Below are 19,229 nucleotides of genomic sequence, written 5' to 3' on the forward strand. Positions count from 1 at the left end.
TGCAAATGATCAGAGATCAAAACCTAGCAGCAAGCTAGTGGGCATCGCAAATTAATACATATCTGTGGTTAAAAAAAGAAGCGGTGTAAGAAAGTCAGTGATGAAAGGAGGAACAGTGTCGGGGGTGTGGTTTGAGTGTATGAATGGTGTTTACTTTTATGTTTTTTTTGGAGTAGAAGAAATGATGAGTTTGTTTGGATGTGTCGATTTGATGTGCACATTCTAAAAAATATGCCAGCACTGTCAGATGTTTATCACATTAAAACATCATCTGTTGACCTGTTGCTATGCTCCATTCACCTTCTCCCTTCCTTTTGGTCCTTACGGGACTACTTTTTAACTTCCTTTTGTGGTCACTTTTGATCTTTAAATAATATGCTTAAGCTCTGTTGTTTGTGGCCAGTGTTGGATGGTGCTTTGACTCTCTGTTATGAGAAATGAGACATTAGCTTTCCCAGCCCTTATTCGTCTCTTTTATGTTTGACTTGCCAAATTTCCTCAGCTGTTATTTTCTATTTTGTTTTTAAGTTTTCAAATTAACAATAAAGTTGACTTTTTCAGAGAAGACTAACAACTCTATGAACTCCAATACATGGGCAGATTTCTGTGACCGGCTACGCATGTCCAGCCCCCCTCACAGCCCCCTTGTGCCACCCCTTTTAGTCCCACCCTCCTTCCATCTCTATTCCCTTGCAGCCACTGATCTCCTTTTTATTTTCTCATTTTTATTCCACCACTCGGGAGCGCCACAGTTTGTTACTCCACTTACCTGCTGAAGGACATTTAGGTCGTTTTTGGGTTTAGGCAACTATGAATAAAACTGATAGATACATTCAGGTACTGCATCCATCTTTTGTATGAACATAAGTATTTTCTCTCAGATAAACACCTAGCCATGAGATTACTTGATCATATGTTGACTTTATGTTTAATTTTACAGGAAAAATCAAAATTGTCCACCCCAGTAGGCATACAGTGTTCTAAGCCTATGAGAGTTTCAGGTGTGCCACATTTTATGGTATGCTTGCAGTATTGTCAGGTTTTTGTTTTGGTCTTTTAGCCACTCTGATAAGTGGGTAGCATTATGCCATCATCATTTTAATTTGCATTTCACTTATGGCTAATGACATTAAACATCTGTCCTTTTTCTTATTTACCTTCTGTATATCATTCTTGGTGAAATACCTGTTTAAGTCTTTTGCTCATTTTTTAAACAAGGTTTGGTTGTCTTATTGCTGAGTTTTGAGAGTTCCTTGTACAGTGGTCCCTCCATCTGCAAACTTAATTTTTTCCAGGATTCTGGGGAAAATGGCCACTGTCATGTTTGTCACCCAATGCGCAGTTTGCAAATGGATGCAAAATTTTGCCAGCCTTCTGTTTGTGAACCCAGTTATTCATGAACAGAAGTGTTTGTGAACCAAGGTATTATTGTGTATTTTAGATGCAAGTCCTTTGTGGGTTATGCCATTTGAAAAAATGATTTTCCAATCTGTAGCTTATCTTTTCATCCCATTAACCATTTACTTCCCAAAACAAAACCTTTGAATGTTTTATAAAGTCTAATTTTGTAATCTTTCGGTTTTTGAGTCATGCTTCTTTTGAAATCTGGTCTAAGAGCTTTTCTCCCTACTTCCTATTACTGTCTTTTATTTTGCTCTTTATTTTTATTCTGGGTTTCTCATGTAAGAGAAACCATGTGACATTTAAGCTTGTGTGTCTGACTTATTTTACTGAACATTATGGTCTCAAAGTGCACCCATTTTCCTACAGATAACTCAAGTTTATGTTTCTTTATGACAGAATAGTATTCCATCATGTGTAAATGCCACGTTTTCTTTATTGATTCATCTGTCAATGGAAATATGGGCAGCTTCCAAGATTTAACTATTGTGAATTGTCCTGGTATAAACATGGGTGTGCACACAGTACTGCAATATGGTACCTTTAACGCTCAGAGGGGAAGGGGATCAAGAGATGGAGAGTGGAAGAGGGAAGGAAGGTGTAAGGCACTGAAAAAAAAAGGAACTGGGACGTGTTATCTACACATATTTACAAGGAATGTAATATTATGTACTATACACATGTCCTAAAATTTAAAAAGAAGTAAAAGAAATCTATATTTTCTTCTAAAACACACTATACTTTTACATTTTACATTTTTATATTTAGATCTGTGATCCATTTTGAACTAATTTCTATATAAAGAATGAAGCGTGATTGAGTTTCATTTCTTGCGCATGGATGTCCAATTGTTCCAGCATCATTTGTTGAAAAGTCTATTGGTCTACATTTCAGTTGCCTTTGCGCCTTGTTTCCAAAAACCACTGACTACTTGTGTGACTCATGTGACTATTTGAAGCTCTGTTTCTGAGCCTCTTCATCTGTTCCACTGATCTACGGGTCTATCCCTTTAGCAGCACCGTGCCATCTTGATTCCTATAGTTTACAGTAAAGGGGGCTGGAGATATAGCTCAGTGGCACAAGTGCCTGCCAGGCAAGCACAAGGTCCTAAGTTCGAATCCTGGTACAAAAAAAAAAAAAAAAAAAAAAACCAGTAAAGGGTAAATCAGGTAGTGTGAGTACTCCAATCTTACTGTTCTTTGGTAACATTGTTTTGGCTGATCTAATTCCTTTACCTTTCCATATAAACCTTTGAATCAGCCAGCCTATATCTATTTAAAATTATACTAGTGTTTTGATTGCAGATGAGTTAAATTTGTAGATCACCTGGGAGAGAATTGTCATCTTTACTATGCTGAGCCCTCCCATCCATGGGCACAGCGTGTCTTTTCAGGTCTTCTTCCTTTCATCAGTGTTCCGTGGTTGTCAGAATCTACGTCCTGTATGTGTTTTGTTAGATCTGTACATAATTATTGCCTTTGTACTTGGAGCTACTTTAAAGTATTTTTAAATTCATTATTTCCTATTGTTTGTTGCTGGTATATAGAAATATGAGTGATTTTTGTGTGTTAATGTTGTATTATATTACCTTGATAACTCATTTATTAGTTCTAGGGGTTTTCTACATAGAAAAAATTTTTATTTCTTCCTTTTCAATGTGTATACTGTATATTTCTTTGTCTTGCCTTATTCCACTTGCTAGGATTTCCATTATGTTGTCAAGTAAGATTGATGAGCAGGAAGGAACATCTTTGCTTTGTTCCTGATCACAGAGAAAAATACTTCACCACTAAGTATGATGTTAGCAGTAATGGTCTTGTCAGTGCTCCCTGTGAGGTTGATGAAGTGCCTCTCCATTGCTTGTTTGCTGAGAGTTTTTATCACAAATGAATGTCAGTGTTTTTTCTGCATCAGTTTATGTGATCATGTGATTTTTCTTCTTCTTTGGACTCTTAATATTGAGGGGGGGATTGTCAATTGATTTTCATACTTGGAACCAAATATTCCTAGATTGCATCCCCAGAACAAGCCCCACTTATCTATAATTTAACATTCCTTTTCTAGATTGCTGGATTCTGTCAACTTCTTCATAGCTGAGGTTGATAACACGTGCCTTCTGTTGTGTGACCATAGTCATGTTCCCTGCTTTGTCTCTAAAAATCAAAAATTCCTGAAAAATAGTACATTCAGGATTATAAACCACAAATACCATTTTACGGAAGCAAGTGAGATTATATAATTGCATTTTTCTCTTTGAGACCAGCACACGCTGGACAGTGTAATCATACATAATTCCTTTCTGACTCTATTAAGTTGCTCATTGTCAATATCTTTCTTGGACAATTACCCCTTTTGCCTGGAGTTTCAGATTCTCTTTGTTTTCATTGGGGTAAAGAGAAGAAACATATTCTTTTTTTCTTTTGATTTCTAACATTATCCAGCTTTTTATTTCTATTGCTTGCAGTTTATCCCTTTCTTTTCTAATTTGAACGGGCTGTTTTCTAGGCCTGCTACATAGCTATCATGTGGGGATTTTTTTCTTTTTTGGGCTTGGTTTCTGGACTCCTGGTTTTATTCCAGAAAACACAAGTTTTACAACAGGAAAAAGTGGGAGTCTGTCAGAAATTATTAGAGGGAGGTGATATTAATAGCTAACATTTATTGAATAATTATGAGGTACCAAGTGCTCATTATGTAGTCTTCACTCAATTTATGCAGTGGTTATTCCACTTCCCAATTATACAGATGAGAAAAGTGAGGCCTAAAAAGGCTAAGTAACTTGCCTAAGTTATACCACTAATGAATAGCAGATTCAGGTTCCCATTCAAGATGTCCACATCGTGTGTGTGTGTGTGTGTGTGTGTGTGTGTGTGTGTGTGTGTTACTGGGAATTGAACACAGGGCCTTTGCCCTGAGCCACCTCCCTAGCCCATCTTTAAATTTGTGTTTGAGGCAAGGTCTCACTACCTTGCTTTGGCTAGACTCGAACTTGAGCCACCACTTCTGGCTTACAGCCCATAATATGCTTAGTGCAAAGAAGAGCGGTCTCCCACTGATGAAACCAAATGGGCCTCTCCGGGGGTTCTTAATCTACCAAGAACTTTTGGCCACTGGCAAACCGGACCCTAAGTGACAACTCAATGAGAACAAAAGGAGAAAACCAAAGAAGCAAGCCCCTGAACTCACTCTGTCCATGCACCAGACCGCCTTCGTAACCAACCACTGGGGAGATGTTGGGAGACAGCTAGCACCAAAAAGCTGTGGCTCAGGGAAGAACAGAGAAGAGGAGAGCATGGACCACAGAGACCCTGAGTGAGGTGTAAGGAGCCCCTGAAAACCAAGGCAATGTGCTTTGGGTGCCCAGTTGGGAAGGAGAGACCTTTCTCTATACTGAATGCACCAGCACTGGTGCGAGAGCCAAGGACGTTGACAGAACTATGGAGCATATGTGCTGGGCAGCCCGGAGGGTTACGAAGGCAATCCGATGCCTGGAGAGCGTGCGTTCAGGGCTTGCTTCTTTAGTTTTCTCCTTCTGTTCTCGTTCAGCAGTTTGGAAGCAGATTCTGGAATAGACAAGAATCCCATCATGGTGCTCTCCTTGAGCAAAGCAATGAGTGGTTCCTCTAGGATCCAATCCAAGTCCAGACTGAGGGGCTTTCCATGCAGAGGACCTAGAAAAGTGACCGTGTGAAATAGAAGTCTAAATCCACTTGTGTTTTTATCATCTCTGAATGGTACAATACTGTGCTTTGGAAGTATCTTGAACTTGCTAGAAATTTTGGAATTTTATACTTCTTGGGTATTTTTTTTATCTCCCTTATAGATGAGTCATGTTCATAGCCACTATTATTTCAGAGTTAACAGTGCTGAGAACCCTGCTTTTTTACCCTGTAGCTAGCAGTGAGGCAAGAAGGAGGAGTTAGGAGCCCAGTTCTGGAAAGAAAGGTAGACCAGCAAGGCTGACACAGAAGAGGTTCTGTGTTACCTGATGAGGGAGTTCCAGGTACAGGTAGTTTACAGCTGAGGGTATCAGCCTCACAGCATAGGGTTACTCTATGCAGTTTCCATTTTAAGTGCCCCATCCTCCTCTGCCAAGACAGCCGCTGGCTCACATTTAAAGCCCTCACAGCCTGTTCTCAGAGTCCGTCATGCAGCCTTGGTCAGCCTTCTGAGCCCTGGCAAAAGCCTAGCACTTAGCAGTTCTGCCCTCGCCCCTCCCTCTCTCCCAGCCCTTCCTTTTTCTTTGACGTCCCTTCCCTGCCCCTTCCCTCTACCTGGGCTCCCACCTTCCTTGTGAAGCAACATTTATGCTGGTCCCAGGCTAGAGGGCAGTTGTCTATCTCCACCCGTCCAGCTGCAGGCCTGGCGTGGCATCATTGCAGAAGAGACTGTATTGCTCAGTGGTTAGGTCAGTCACTCATGCCTGGGATACCTCTCAGCTGTTCACTTCCTGACAGTGGAGTCAGCTTCACATCTGTGCCTCATCTATAAACTGGACATAATGCTCACAGCTAGTACCCACGTAACAGTGTTGTTCACAGGCCCTTGAGACGAGTTAATATACTTGGTATTTAGAACAATGCCCGGCACACAAATGACTTCCCAGTACAGTACCTTTTGTTACTGCCTCTGTTGTCATTGTCTCACTTTGTATTTTGCATCCCCCTTGCTAGTTTCCTTACCCAGACACCAAAGCCCTCTCTCTGTGCACCCCAGAATAGGGAGAAGGAGCCAGTTCTTGATGAAGGCTTGATCACTTCAAATGAAGGAGAGGAAGCAACTGTCCTTGAAGCTGCAAACTTGGATGAATGGGGAAGGCCTTTGCCAGAAATGAGAATGCCAAGTTAAGGGGTAGAATTGGGAATAGTAGTGATGTTTTATTTGTTAGCAAATTAATTGGCTGAAAGGAGGCTGCTGTTGCTTTTTGGTAGTACTTTTTGTCTAAAAGACATAAAACCCCACCAGTTTTTGAGACACTGTTCAGACTGTGCATTATCTGTTAGCTATTCCTGTGCCAGGCCTTTGACTCCTAGCACTGGTCTCTTCTTTTGAGTCCATGAGATTAAGATTCTAATCTTGGAGAGCAGCTCCGAGGCTCAGATCTAGAGAATAAGTTATGAGGAAACACACATGCACATACATATACACATATACACATAAATATATATATCTATGTATGAAGCACACACATATAATATACAAACACATACAAAGACAGATTTACATATGTGCATGTACTCTCTGAGAACAAGGTCCTGGTAGTCTTACCCTTGTTGCATCCCTGGCACACAGTCAGCCTAACACAATGCCTGGCACAAAGCACTCAAATCTGAAAAATTATTTTTGTTAATTACGCTAACAATGGTGGTTTTCTCTACTGGTTTCTATTTACCAGCTTTCCAAATCCCCTGTCTCCAGCAGTTTCCTTGAATTACTAACAAATTCACTTTTTTAGTTAAAATAACCATCGAGTACATGTAAAGATGTGATTTGTCCAACACAGCATCTATGTTTAACGCCCTTCTAAATCTGTGGCTTGGGAGTGGTTGAGTCTGTGAGACTTGCCTCTGCCAGCCTTGTCTGTACACTTCTCAAATCCCTCTTTCTCCGTATTTATTCACTTCTACTCTTTCCAGTCTCAGCAGTTCTTCTTCTTCTCTTCTAATTATTCCCTACTGAAGGGACTTGGGGTTCATCCTGGAATTAAAATTCTCATGATTGATAACAATAACTACTGCCATTTATCAGCAGAGGTGCAGTTCATAGTTAAGGAGGGATTGCCATACAGTGGGACTGCTTTATAGCACAGGCTTGGGTAGAAAAACGCCAGCATTTACAAGTGAATGCAGGGGAGCAAGCGGAAATGCTAATCCAAAGAGTCATATCAATAGGGACTTTGAATATGGAAATGCTAATCCAGAGAGTCATATCAATAGGGACTTTAAATATTTTATTCTGAATAAGATGGGCAGCCGCTGCAGGTTGTGAGGAGCGTGACATGATCTGGGTAGCAGGTGCTTTGCTGAGGATCAAGATGTTGCTCTAGGAAAATAGACAGGGCCCTGCATCTGGCCTTCCAGGATCCCCAGGCTCCTTGGAAGACTGCCAAGAGACAAGTATGAAAAGAGCAAGGAGATGAATGAGCTCAAACCAAGGTCTGGAGGTGAGCTCCGGTGTGTGGAATAGAAAGCCTGGGCTGCTCCCTAAGGGCAACAGGAGGGGTTGAACTGGATCCTGAGAGTGGTGAAGAGCCAGCAAAGAGTTTGGAAGGGGAATGACACGATAAGTGACATGTCCCTTATAAAGATCACTCTGCTGCTCTGTGGAGGAGGGCAAGACAGGAAGCAGAACAAGTAGGTGATGGAACGCAGCAGTCATGCTGGCCCTGCATCAGGGTGTGGTGGGACAGGCCTGTTATTCTAGCACTTGGGAAACTGAGGCAGGAAGATCATGAGTTCAAGGCCAGCCTGGACTACATAGTGAGACCCTATCTCAAAAAAAAAAAAACGATGGAAAGAAAGACATGTATAAGTGGTCAAAATTCCAGAAAAATCACTCAGGAAGAAGCCATGGGATGTTGCAATGGCCTGGTCTTGGGGGAATGGGGAAGGGCCTGCCTGGGTGGCATCTGGATCTTTGGCTGCAGAGCACATGCCACGTCTGGTAATCAGCGTCGTCTCCGTGAGTGAGGTAACCTTGATGGGCACGCTTTTTATGGGTGTAAAGAACCAGGGTCCTCCACAGCCCATAAACCCTCCTGAAAAAGCCCCTAATTCAGCTTCACCTCCTGATGGCAGAGGTGGCAAAGTGCAAGTCAGTGCTCAGAGTGTGTGAACAACTTCGTTTAAAACATTCAGCTTCAGCAAAAGAAGTTAGAGGAGCCATTCCTTTGGCCCATGGGTTTGAGTTACAATTTAGATTTCTAAAAATGAGACATAAAACTGTTAGATCACAATGTGCCTTGAACAGTCTGACATGCATATTTGGGGTGCAGGGAACATTGTGTCAGGTGCAGTTGGGAAAAGTTTGTATTATTCTGAAAATATTTCAGGGTGTCCTGTATCCTAAGTGCCCTCCCTGTGTTCCACAGAAATATGATAGGTGGGGAAGGACCACAGTGCACTCCTGGCTATCCTTGTGATCCAGACTTGGGAATGAACCGCAAGTACCCATGCTGCTGATACCTGTCTGCCCTAAGGCTGAGAAGGCTGAGGTAGGCTAAGGGCTGTCATGCACATACTCCTGTGCCTGGAAATCTGTGCACTCACCTGAGGTTTAGCAGCTGCAAGAGAGATTGTGAAGCTGAAAATGTATTAAAATGATTGAGTTTAGATCATGTTTAAGAGAAATCACCTGCTTGAGCTGGATCAACTGGCTAGATTCTCATCAGCATTTTCCACAGAAACCATTATCAGACAGAAGCAAGAATACCATATGGTGCCAAGGTGACAAATACCAGAGAACATGGATTTCAAAGTTTTCCTCTGGGCTGAGCTCTCATGCCTTCCCACAAACAATACTGCATGAAGGTTGACTCACTGGTTGATATGACAAACCAATGTGCCAAAGCTTTTATGATTCATCAAGATAAGAAGATAAGCACCTCACCAATTTTTAGTCCTACCTTTGGCTCTGTTAGTACTGTCATTTGATTTTTTATTTTTAATCCTACTGGCTCATTTCAGTTTTTCAGTCTTTTCACCAAGTATATCTCTTCCACTGTCTCATATCTTTTTAGGATCCTGGGCTATTTCTTTTTGAAGCTTGTTGTAATCAAACTGAGTAAACCAGAGCTTTGTGTGCAACCCAACAGATTTTCACATTCAATACCATTGTTAAGAAATAACCAGTGTAGTCTTTGAAGCGTCTTGTTGTTTTTGTTTGTGTGTATGCGTGTGTGTGTGTGTGTGTGTGTGTGCGCGCGCGAATTTTTTTAGTTTTTGTTTTTGGTGTATATACTTGCTATGGAAAAAATATCCGGGAATGGTTTTCTCTTCCTTGGATATATTTTAATAGAGCTGTCAATGCTCCGGCTTTGCATAAAGCAAAACATTCAGTGAATATTTAGGAATCTTAGCTGGGTGTGGTAGCACATGCCTGTAATCCCAGCACTTAGGAGGCTGAGGCAGGAGGATCATTGCGAGTTCAAGGAGAGCCCGGGCTACAAAATGAGCTCAAGGTCAGCCTGAACTGCATAGTGAGACCCTGTCTCAAAAAGACAAAAAAAAGATCCTGTAACCACAGTAACAAGAATTCTTAGGGCTTAGAAGATTTTTTAAAAAGAAAGTTATAGTTGAGTTGTTGAGAAATATTGCAGATGGAGGAGAAATGACTGCTTTGAGTAACATGATCTTCAAATGAGACTGAAAATGTACTTTTTTTTTTTTTTTTTTTTTGGTGTTTTTTGGTTTTTTTTTTCTGGTACCAGGAATCAAACTCCCGACCTTGTGCTTGCCAGGCAGGTGCTGTGCCACTGAGCTAAATCCCCAGCCCCCTGAAAATATACTTTTATATGAAACCCATTAAGGGTTAGTATATATGGGCACTTAAGCCCCACAGTTAGCAACTCCTCCCTGTCTCATGGGAGAGCAGAGGGTAGAATACCATATTATGCAAGGTGAGGGAGAGCCCTCTAGTGGAAAATCACCAGGGTAGATACTGGAGCAAGAAAGAAAGAATAAAAGAAAAAGAATGTTAAATTTAGCACTAAGTTAAACTACATCATGTAAATGTGATGTGAGTTGTCATGGCCTCCTGTTGATGTGGAAGTTGTTTATTAACAAATCTACCCTCAACACATCTGCCATGTAATATTGTCAGGAACTTACTGAGGCATGTGCTAAGTAGGTACTAAAATTAAAATCATTATTTCAGTGCAACATTTTTCATAACCCCGCCTGAAATACTGGGCACGGGAATTGGAGCTACATTTTGGTAATAAAGAGGAAATTGAGTCTGAATTACGTGAAATAACCCCTCTCCTGGGGTGTAGTGAGGGATAAGGCTATCTCCTCATTCCAAGTGCTTCCAACAGAAGAACATACCTTATGAACTCTTACCTTCCCCAAGGCCATCTCTTGAGTTGGACCATAAATACCATTATAATTCACTGTTGTTTGTCTCTCTAGGGAAAAACTTACAAAGCACTTCCTCTTCCATATCTCTGGCCATAATGCATATCTTAGATTGTAATGTCATGTATACAAAAAAGTTCTATGCCCTTTTGGCTAGGCTCATAATTTTTCAGTTGGTCCCTTATTTCAGTCCTTGTAAGTAAAATGAGAGGAAACTTGAAACATCTTATACTTTGCAGTTTAAAATGACTTCTCCTATTAATGGTTTATGTAGAGTATCTAAAAATGTTGGGTGGGAAATATCCTGTTTTATGTGTTCACTTAGATATGTATTCCATCTATCTATATATTACCAATGAATTAGAATTAGGACCACTTAGCTCTTAGCTGTCTCATTGACCCTCATCCAGAAGCCCCTCTTATGGGTTCAAAAAGCACATTTCCAGGCAACAAGAACCCGACTTTAGAGCTTGTGTCTTTCAAAGCTTGCATAAGATTCATAACCCAAGCCAGTGAAAATGTGGGCTCAGCACATTTTAACTCAAACCACAGTGACCTTTGTTTCTAAGCTGTGATACTACAGAGTCTAAGAGTTTCTAGTCAGCAAGCCTGCTTTGTCCTTTCTAAGCAGAAAATGGCTGTAGCAAGGATTTGTAAACCTTGGTTACACTCCAGGGACCACAGGGCCTCACATCCTCTGTGAAGCCTGCTCACCCTGACACACACAGCTCTTTCTGAGCTCTCTGCAGTCTTCCTCTCTGTGGGACATGGTAGATGCCCAGTCCTATGTGGATTATAGGTGGCCAAATTCCTTGCAATGTGTGCCTGTGTCCTGGGCACATGTGTATGCCCTGAGAGCAGGAAAGGTGTCTTATGCTCCCTGGATCTCACTCATTCAGTCCCTTACCCAGTCATCCAGTAATTACCTAATGAGCCTATCTTAGCCCAGGGCCTCTCTTACTGCTTGGCAATGTATTAGACAGAACAGGATCTCTTTCTGATAGGGAGGCTATAGGGGTGATGAACGTTGGACTCATAACCACAAATGGAAATATTTTACAATACAAAGAGCTATGTAAGCCTATATCTCAGGATAAATATGACTGAAGAAAAAAGAATATGGCACTCTAAGAACAATATTTGACATTATTTAAATTTGGGGTCAGAAAAGACATCTGACATGGTAGTGTTTGAATGGAGACCAAAGACATATGGTATTCCCCATACAGGAGAGACTAAGGAGTATTTCTTACTTTAAGAAGTTTTTAATCTTCTCTAAAGCTGTGTAGTATAAACCTCTTAACTGCCTGTGTCTGCCAGAGCAGCTCCTTCCTTCCCTATTGGCCAACTTGCCATTCATTTCTTCTGGCACTCCCCAGTTCTGATGACCCATGGAAACCCCTGCTGCATGTCAGCTCAAACTACAGTAGAAGAGAAACAGCTAGATCTCAGGGCTACTTGCAGAGTTAGGACAAAAGATTTTTTGCTAATGTATTCATGAATTATTTTTGCAGTCTCTAGGCCATATATCCTATGGATGGTATGTGCCCCTGATTCCTCGTGCTGCAAAGTGAAAAGTACATAGCCTTTGGGATTCAGCTCATTTGGAGAGAAAACCAATGCTATGACCTTTTTGTTTTGTTTTGTTTTGTTTTGTTTTGTTTTGTTTTGTTTTTTTCCAGTACCGGGAATTGAACTCACCACCTTGTGCTTGCCAGGCAGGCGCTGTGCCGCTAAGCTAAATCCCCAGCCCCCCAAGGCTATGATCTTAAACAGATGAATTCATAGTCTTGGATTCCTTCTCTGTGAAAGGAAGGCCAGGTCCCTCTAAATTGATAAGGTTTTGTAAACAAGCAATCACTCAATAGTTACTAAAGCCCTTGCCTTCTCTTTCTTCCCAATTCTCTGACACTTCTGGGCCCCAGTTTCTGTTGAGTTCCCTAGTTCTCCCCTCTGCTCCAAGATTACATGAAAGTCAACATTTCTCCCTCAGTGGTAGCTCCCACAGCCCAAATCTGTTTCAGTTAAAAGAAATGATGGACCCATCATGGAGCACCTCAGACCCAGCCGAAAGAGGAAGCGAGCATCAAAGGACCAAGTAAGACCTTGGTACTGCTCAGAATGGTCCAGGACCAAGCAGGACATAGGAACCATTCCCATCAACAAGCTGGGGACAGCCAAGGATTTGGTCTGGAGCACCGTGCAACACCAGCCAGGGTGAACATTCAGAACCTGTGGCAGGGCCAGGTATTCACAGAATGGAAACTCAAGTGTACCAGTGGTGCTTACCTAGGAAGGGGGAGAGGACCTATGATAGAGGGCTTGCTGACACTTCCAGGCTTATATGCACCAGATGAGCATTTGGCCTGGTCCATCTAAAAGAGTCCATTCTGGGTTCCAAGGAAAGAGGCGTGGGTAGGGACCAAGGCAGCCTCTGGCAAGACTTACAGGTAACTGCAAGTGTGAGATCAACCTTGGGAAAAACTCCCAGCAAACAGAGCATTTGCTTATCTGTAAATCTTCTATGTGATTATAATCAAATCCCTCCTACTTCCTCACAGGTTAGCACAGACACTTCCAGTTTGAGAAAGGCAGATCCAAAAGGTCGGAGTGCGCTGTTGGCTGATATTCAGCAAGGAACCCGCCTGCGAAAAGTCACGCAGATCAATGACCGCAGTGCCCCACACATTGAAAGTAAGTGAGCAGCTCCATCAGGCCTGCGATGATTCAAGGGCAAGGTGGGTATGTGGAGCACAACCAGACATCCCTGGTTGGGCTGCAGTTGTGACCCAAGATACACCCAGGCCACCTCAGACCTGCTTCCTGGACAGACCAAGTGGGCAAGAAAATCAGAACTTCCTTTTCAGGTTTGCAGAAGGTGTAGACCTGTGCATATACCTTCCATCACTTTTGCTTAAAAATAAAATATAAAAAAATCCACAGTGGGGTAATTTCTATTGTGGTAAAATACGCATAACAAAATTCATCATTTTTACCATCTTAATATATCCATTTAGTATATTCACAATGTTTTTGTGACCAAGCATGTTCCAGACATTTCCACTACCCCACAAGGAAACCCCATACCCATCAGCAATCACTTTCTATTCTTCTCAGCCCTTACCCACTAGTCTTTCTATTTCTAAGGGCTTATCTATTCTGGATATTTCACAAGACTGGAATCATATTATAAGTGGCATTTTGTGGCTGGCTTTTCTCCCTTAGCATAATATTTTTAAGCTTCATCCGTGTCATGAAATGAAACTCCATCAGCACATCATTCCTTTTTCCATATAATTTCATGTATGGATGGATATAGCTCATTTTGTACCTGTTATAGAGTAGCATTAAAGATCATTTACTCTGTGTCAATATAGTCTTCAAATTTAATAATAGAATCTGATAGTCTCAGTATTTTAAGATGCAGTTTCTGTTTCATTTTTCACAAGAAAAATAAAGATTCAGAATCCTGTCTCAAGGGATCATATGCCTGCAGCCTTCTGTCTTCTAGAGCATGACAGAGAAAAAGTAGTCCTGAGCATGGGTCAGACAACCTGTGCTGAGGTCTACTGCTGCTACCAGGGATATCAGAAAATCACTCTGAGGCTCAATATGCTTATCTGCATAATGGGGGAGATAACAATACCTGCTCTTACTTGGCTATGTTGTCAAAGATTGAAATAATATATGTAGGAGTATTTATTAATGTAAGGTATTTTTGTATCTTCATATATTTTACAATGGGTGCATGATGATAATTCTCAAGGATAGTCCTAAAAATAGAATTGTACCTCATATATGTTAATACACAAAGACACATGTTTAAAGAAATATTTTCAGCTTTGACAATAATTTATAAAACTAGTCTCTGGTTAGACTCACTTTCTAAGTAGTCAAGCTCAATGAACAGATTAACCCTGTTTGTTCAAACACCCATTTCCTAATCAATCCAGTGAGGAAGTAATGTATAATAGTCATACTATACTCAGAATAATCTGACCACTTTCATCCACCAATGGGCACTGGGCCCTAATTTCTTCAGTATATTAGCTTCTGCTTGTAGACAAGTTCTGCCAGGAGTTCTTGTCAAAGCCAAACATCTTCTCCGTTTCTGCAGCTGGTGAGCACACACATGTGGAAGGCTGAAGTTACTGATGCCAGCTCCCAGCCTTTCTGTGCCATAAAAGAAACAGTGCAGAGAAGCATGAGGGGCTGAGGGCCTGAAAGTTGGGGAACTGGGAAGGAAAATTTGGAAGCAGAAGTCATTACTTCCTGCTTGCAGTTCCATTAATGCTCTACAGACAAGAAGCTAACATGGCTGACTGAATTAAATCTGTGGGTTTTTCTCTGTGTTGTCCTTCCAATGCCGCATTGAGAAAGGGTACATCTCTGCAACTGCCATGCCTGAGTTTTCTAATTTTCAGTGTGTTGTCAGTTCCCCAGCTGGCATTCACCAAGTAGCAGTCTTCTGCTATCTTTTTCTTGGTTACTTTTTGGAGTGAATGCTACAACTGGTCAGCTCTTTGGTAGGAATGGAGAGGGCAGCAGATACACCTAGGCACCTCAGTCTTTGGGGGAAGGCAGAGTGTGCTCAGGGAGGCACTAAGTGGAAGGGGGACACTGAGAGGGGATAATGGCCTGGAGTGAGAACGAGCTGCTCAGCTCTGTTCTTGAGCCTCACCTACTTGCCTCTTCTCTCTGAAGGTTCCAAGGGAACCAGCAAAGAAGGCGGAGGCTCTGTGAACTCCCGAGGAGGAAGCACACCGCCAGCCCTGGGAGATCTCTTTGCTGGTGGCTTTCCTGTGTTACGACCAGCAGGCCAGAGGGATGTTACAGGTGAGAAATACATTTTTATATCTTCTTAATCATCTTCTAATTTTTTCTTTATTCCTATAATTCTGAGGTGGGGTTGTTTTGTTTTGTTTTGTTCATCTAGCAGCTGTTGGATCCAGTTTGTATAATATCTTGTCATTTTAGGGTATCAATGAGTTGATGACCTACTATGTCCATCTTGTTTTATGATACTTTGTCCTCACACTGGTCAAGTTCTCTACCCATGCTTCCCATTGAATTTTTTATAACATGTTTCTGCTTGCTTTTTTTTCATAATTTCTAATTCTTTACCAAGCAGTCATTCATGTCTTGTATTTTCTTGTTTAACTCAATTAGTTTGTTATTTGTTTCCTCTTTAAGCTTGTCAAACACTTCATTGGTAAAATCTTTTATCTGTTTACTTAAATCCTCTTTGAGCTCATTAAACATCTTATGCATTTTGCTTATATGTTTCTTCTTTTATCTCTTCAAATATGTTGACCATTTGGTTTATGTCTTTGCCTATAGCTTCCCCTAGTTCAGTGCCCATTAGATAAGCTTTTGGGGAGTTACAGAGGTTTGGAGGCCTCTTGTTGCCTTCCTTTCTCCTGTATCTATTGTTTTTGCACTGTAGGTTGAAGATCAGTTAGGGTAGAGAAGCTCTGTCACTGTTGTGGACATCTCTTTAATTAGATTCTGTCTCCCCGTGATGTGTCCTTGGATTTAGTTGTATTTTGATATTTATACTCCTCTTCATCCTATTCAATATAACATTTTAAATTCTTCTTAGTGCCCAACTTTATTGTAGAGGCTTGACCCTCAGTACCACTCAGAGAGGAGAAGATAAACTGTAGTAATGTTGACAACACAAAGACAAACCAGATATTGGTGTACACTGAATACCAATTAAAACCAACAATTATGCCACCATCAGCAATAGAAATCAGAAATGATAATAGGATTATTACGGATATTAACATACCATAAAAACCAATAATAGCTACAACTGTACCATCCTTAACAGCAGAAAAGAGATCTGCAATAATAATGGAGACACAAAGACAAACCAAATACTGACAATTAGTAAATATCAACTAAAAGCAATAACTATACCACCCTTGACAATAAAAAAAAACTCAGCAATAGCATAGAATCAACTGAATAGCTAAACAGTAATAAAGCATAACAAATAATTTTTTAAATGGAGGCGGTTAGAGAAGGGAAAATGAAAGAAGTAAAATTTGAAAAGAGCTGAGAAGAAAAGTCTTTTAAAAATCAAATTAAAGAATAAAAGAAGATCAATAGAATTAGGTAAGACAAACAAAAATAAAAATCAATAAAAGAGCAAAAGATAAGAAAAAAGAAACAAAAACAAAACAAACAGAGGAATGAGTTCAAAAACTTCCTCTACTTGTTCAGGTGCGTGGTCTATCTCCAGGCCTGTGCTATTGGGATCTGCCAGATATGGGCGAGGACAGTGAATCACAGCTAGGGTCTATTTTGTTTGCATGCCCAGTTTGAGTGTGTGTGAATGCTGAGTCCTACTCCTGGGCAGGGCCAGTGAGTGGTATGCTATCTGCCTTGGGGCTGTATTCACTCCAGCAGTTTTTAGTGTTGGTGCCCTTCCATATGACCCTAGGTTATCTCCGACTAGCTTTATGGTCTATGGGCTCATGACATGCCCCCTTCTCCAGAGGTCCCTCTGTCCATATACCCCAGGATATGGCAACTCTACAAGCTAAGGTATCTCCTTGTTCATACTGGCAGATGGGAAAAACAAACAGACCACTAAGCTCTGTGCTTGAAGTAGGCCTGCCTCCTCTCCATGACTGTCTCCCACCAGTCAGGGCAAAGAGCTATCTCACTGTGGCAGGGTGACCCCAGAGACTGTGACAGTTTGTGATTCCCCGAGTAGCTCAGTTTTAAATAACAAACCCCTTCCCCAAATGGCTTCTGATTATATTACTACTCTCAACCACAGCAGACACTACAATGAATTTCTTTGCCAATTCCAGCCTGCAATGCTGAAGGGGTCATTTTCAGAGCAAAACCCCACACTGTATTTGTAGCTTACTATAACCATGGCCTTTTCTTGGGCCAGCATTGCCAGTCTGATATTTTCCCTGGAACAGCCACCCTCTCCAAGCTTACCTTGTGCTTGCAGATCCTAACCCTGAGAAGGCAGGGTTGAGACCTTCTGTTCCTGGTTATGGTACTAGCTCTTGTGGCAATGCCTGCCTTTGGCCCCGGCATCAAATCAGCAAAGGTAGAAGCACCACTGCAAAGACATTGCATCTTCCAGAATCACCTCAAAGAAGATCCTCACCACAGGAATGCTAGCATTACTAGCCTGCCTGAAGAACAGCCATTCCATAGTAGTATTGTCTGGGTGATGTTCACATCATGGCCAAAGGGTCACCAGTCTGGGAAACCAGACAGTACTGTGGTCCTGCCCACCTACCATCAGATGCCCAGAGTCAAATGTTCTCTGCCTTATTGGCCAGATTTTTAACATCAAATCCTTTAGTGAATGAGTTAGCACCTGGTTGCGTAAACACTGGAGACTTATATGCACTGAAAAGCCCAGAATCCCCAGCAGAGGCTGGGGGTTCATAATCTGGAATGAAAGCTACGTTTTGTTTGTGGCAGCACCCAGGAAATTTTAGGTGAGAGCAGCAACCATTTATCCAAGTGTTTCTACGTGCTGTTATGGAGATTATAAAACATAGGGGCACTGACGTGGGGGAAATGGAATTTCTTTTAGGGAGAAAGGACAATGACAGAACACTCCAAGACTGTATTTCCGGAGTAGTTTCAGAACTTCTGTGCAGTAAACAGGGGGAGGAATTTTTCCTCTAGAGAGAGGCAAAGAGAAATACAGACCAGAGCTAGCAATGTGGTACAGGGCTGGGCAGAGTGCAAAGACCTCCCGACACACCCCAGACTCCCATGCAGCTCACCAAACACAAATGCTCACCCTGAACAATTCCTTGTTGCTGAATTCAGAAGAGGAATTGGTTTTCAAGCTCAGGCTGATGTACTGAACAAGGTGCTGTACAGGGTGAGAAATCCAGGAGACCAGGAAAGAGGCAGCCCTTGGAAGCCGACAAAAGTCATTGCAAAAGGGGGCTTTGAATTTCCCAAACCCGTGAAACTAGAAGGTTCAAGTTCACTGGCCTTGGATTGCCAAGGGTAAGTGTCTCCTGCTTATACAGTCAAGGAATCATGACTCTTCTGCTCTCGAGACAGAAAGTAAGACAGTCCTTGCTCACAAAGCGCTGGAAGGAAGCCCTCCTTAGCCAGGGCTTCTAGTTGGTAACCTGAGGACCCTAACTAGAGCTTGCGGGCTGATGCGCCCAGCGGTAGGAGTAAAAGCCCTTGGGGGTGGCCCTGAGATGAGGAGGGCTGCAGAGGTCAGAGCAGTCCTGCGCTCTGCACTAGGGGACCCGGAGACTGCTGGCAGATGAGAATGGAGATCGCGCCTTATAGGAAGGCTTGGGAGAACCGGCTCCTTGATGCTGGTAAGGGGCTTGGGGCTGGGCCGGCTGAGTCGGCTGTGTGACAGCTACTGCACCCGAGGCCTTTCTATGGGAACGGGAAAAGGGCCCTTCTACCCTGCAGCTCCTGGACCTGGTGACCAAGGGTGTCCCAGACACCTTGGCCTTCTCCTTCCTCTACTGGTGCACTAACCTAGAATTCCTTTCACTTCCAGGTGGCAAAGCAGGGCAGGGCCCTGGCTCGCGCGCGCCTTCTCCCAGGCTGCCCACCAAAGCGCTCGGCGGCGCGCTGAACCCGCCTGCGTCTCCCAGGCTGGGCACCGCCTCCGAGGGGCCCGCAGCCCCACGCACAGTCCCTCCGCGACCCAGCGTTCCCGCCCCGCCGCCGCCGCCGCCCCTGCCTCCGCCTCTGCCCCCTTCATCCCCCAGCAAAGCCCCGCTGCTG

The 19,229-nt window shown here is 42.4% G+C and overlaps 1 protein-coding gene across 1 annotated transcript in view; it reads left to right on the forward strand.

Moving 5' to 3' along the window:
• The window catches only part of Wipf3 (WAS/WASL interacting protein family, member 3), a 60,504-nt gene that overhangs the window by 24,930 nt on the left and 16,345 nt on the right, over nt 1-19,229 (forward strand). Inside the window, exons 2-4 of the mRNA XM_013510497.1 lie at nt 13,037-13,169; nt 15,180-15,311; nt 19,000-19,225. Of these exons, the coding sequence (XP_013365951.1) occupies nt 13,037-13,169; nt 15,180-15,311; nt 19,000-19,225 (491 nt within the window). The remainder of the gene's footprint in view (nt 1-13,036; nt 13,170-15,179; nt 15,312-18,999; nt 19,226-19,229) is intronic.

Source organism: Chinchilla lanigera, unplaced genomic scaffold (genome assembly GCF_000276665.1).
Source record: "Chinchilla lanigera isolate Chin_1 unplaced genomic scaffold, ChiLan1.0 scaffold00009, whole genome shotgun sequence".
NCBI lineage: Eukaryota > Metazoa > Chordata > Mammalia > Rodentia > Chinchillidae > Chinchilla > Chinchilla lanigera.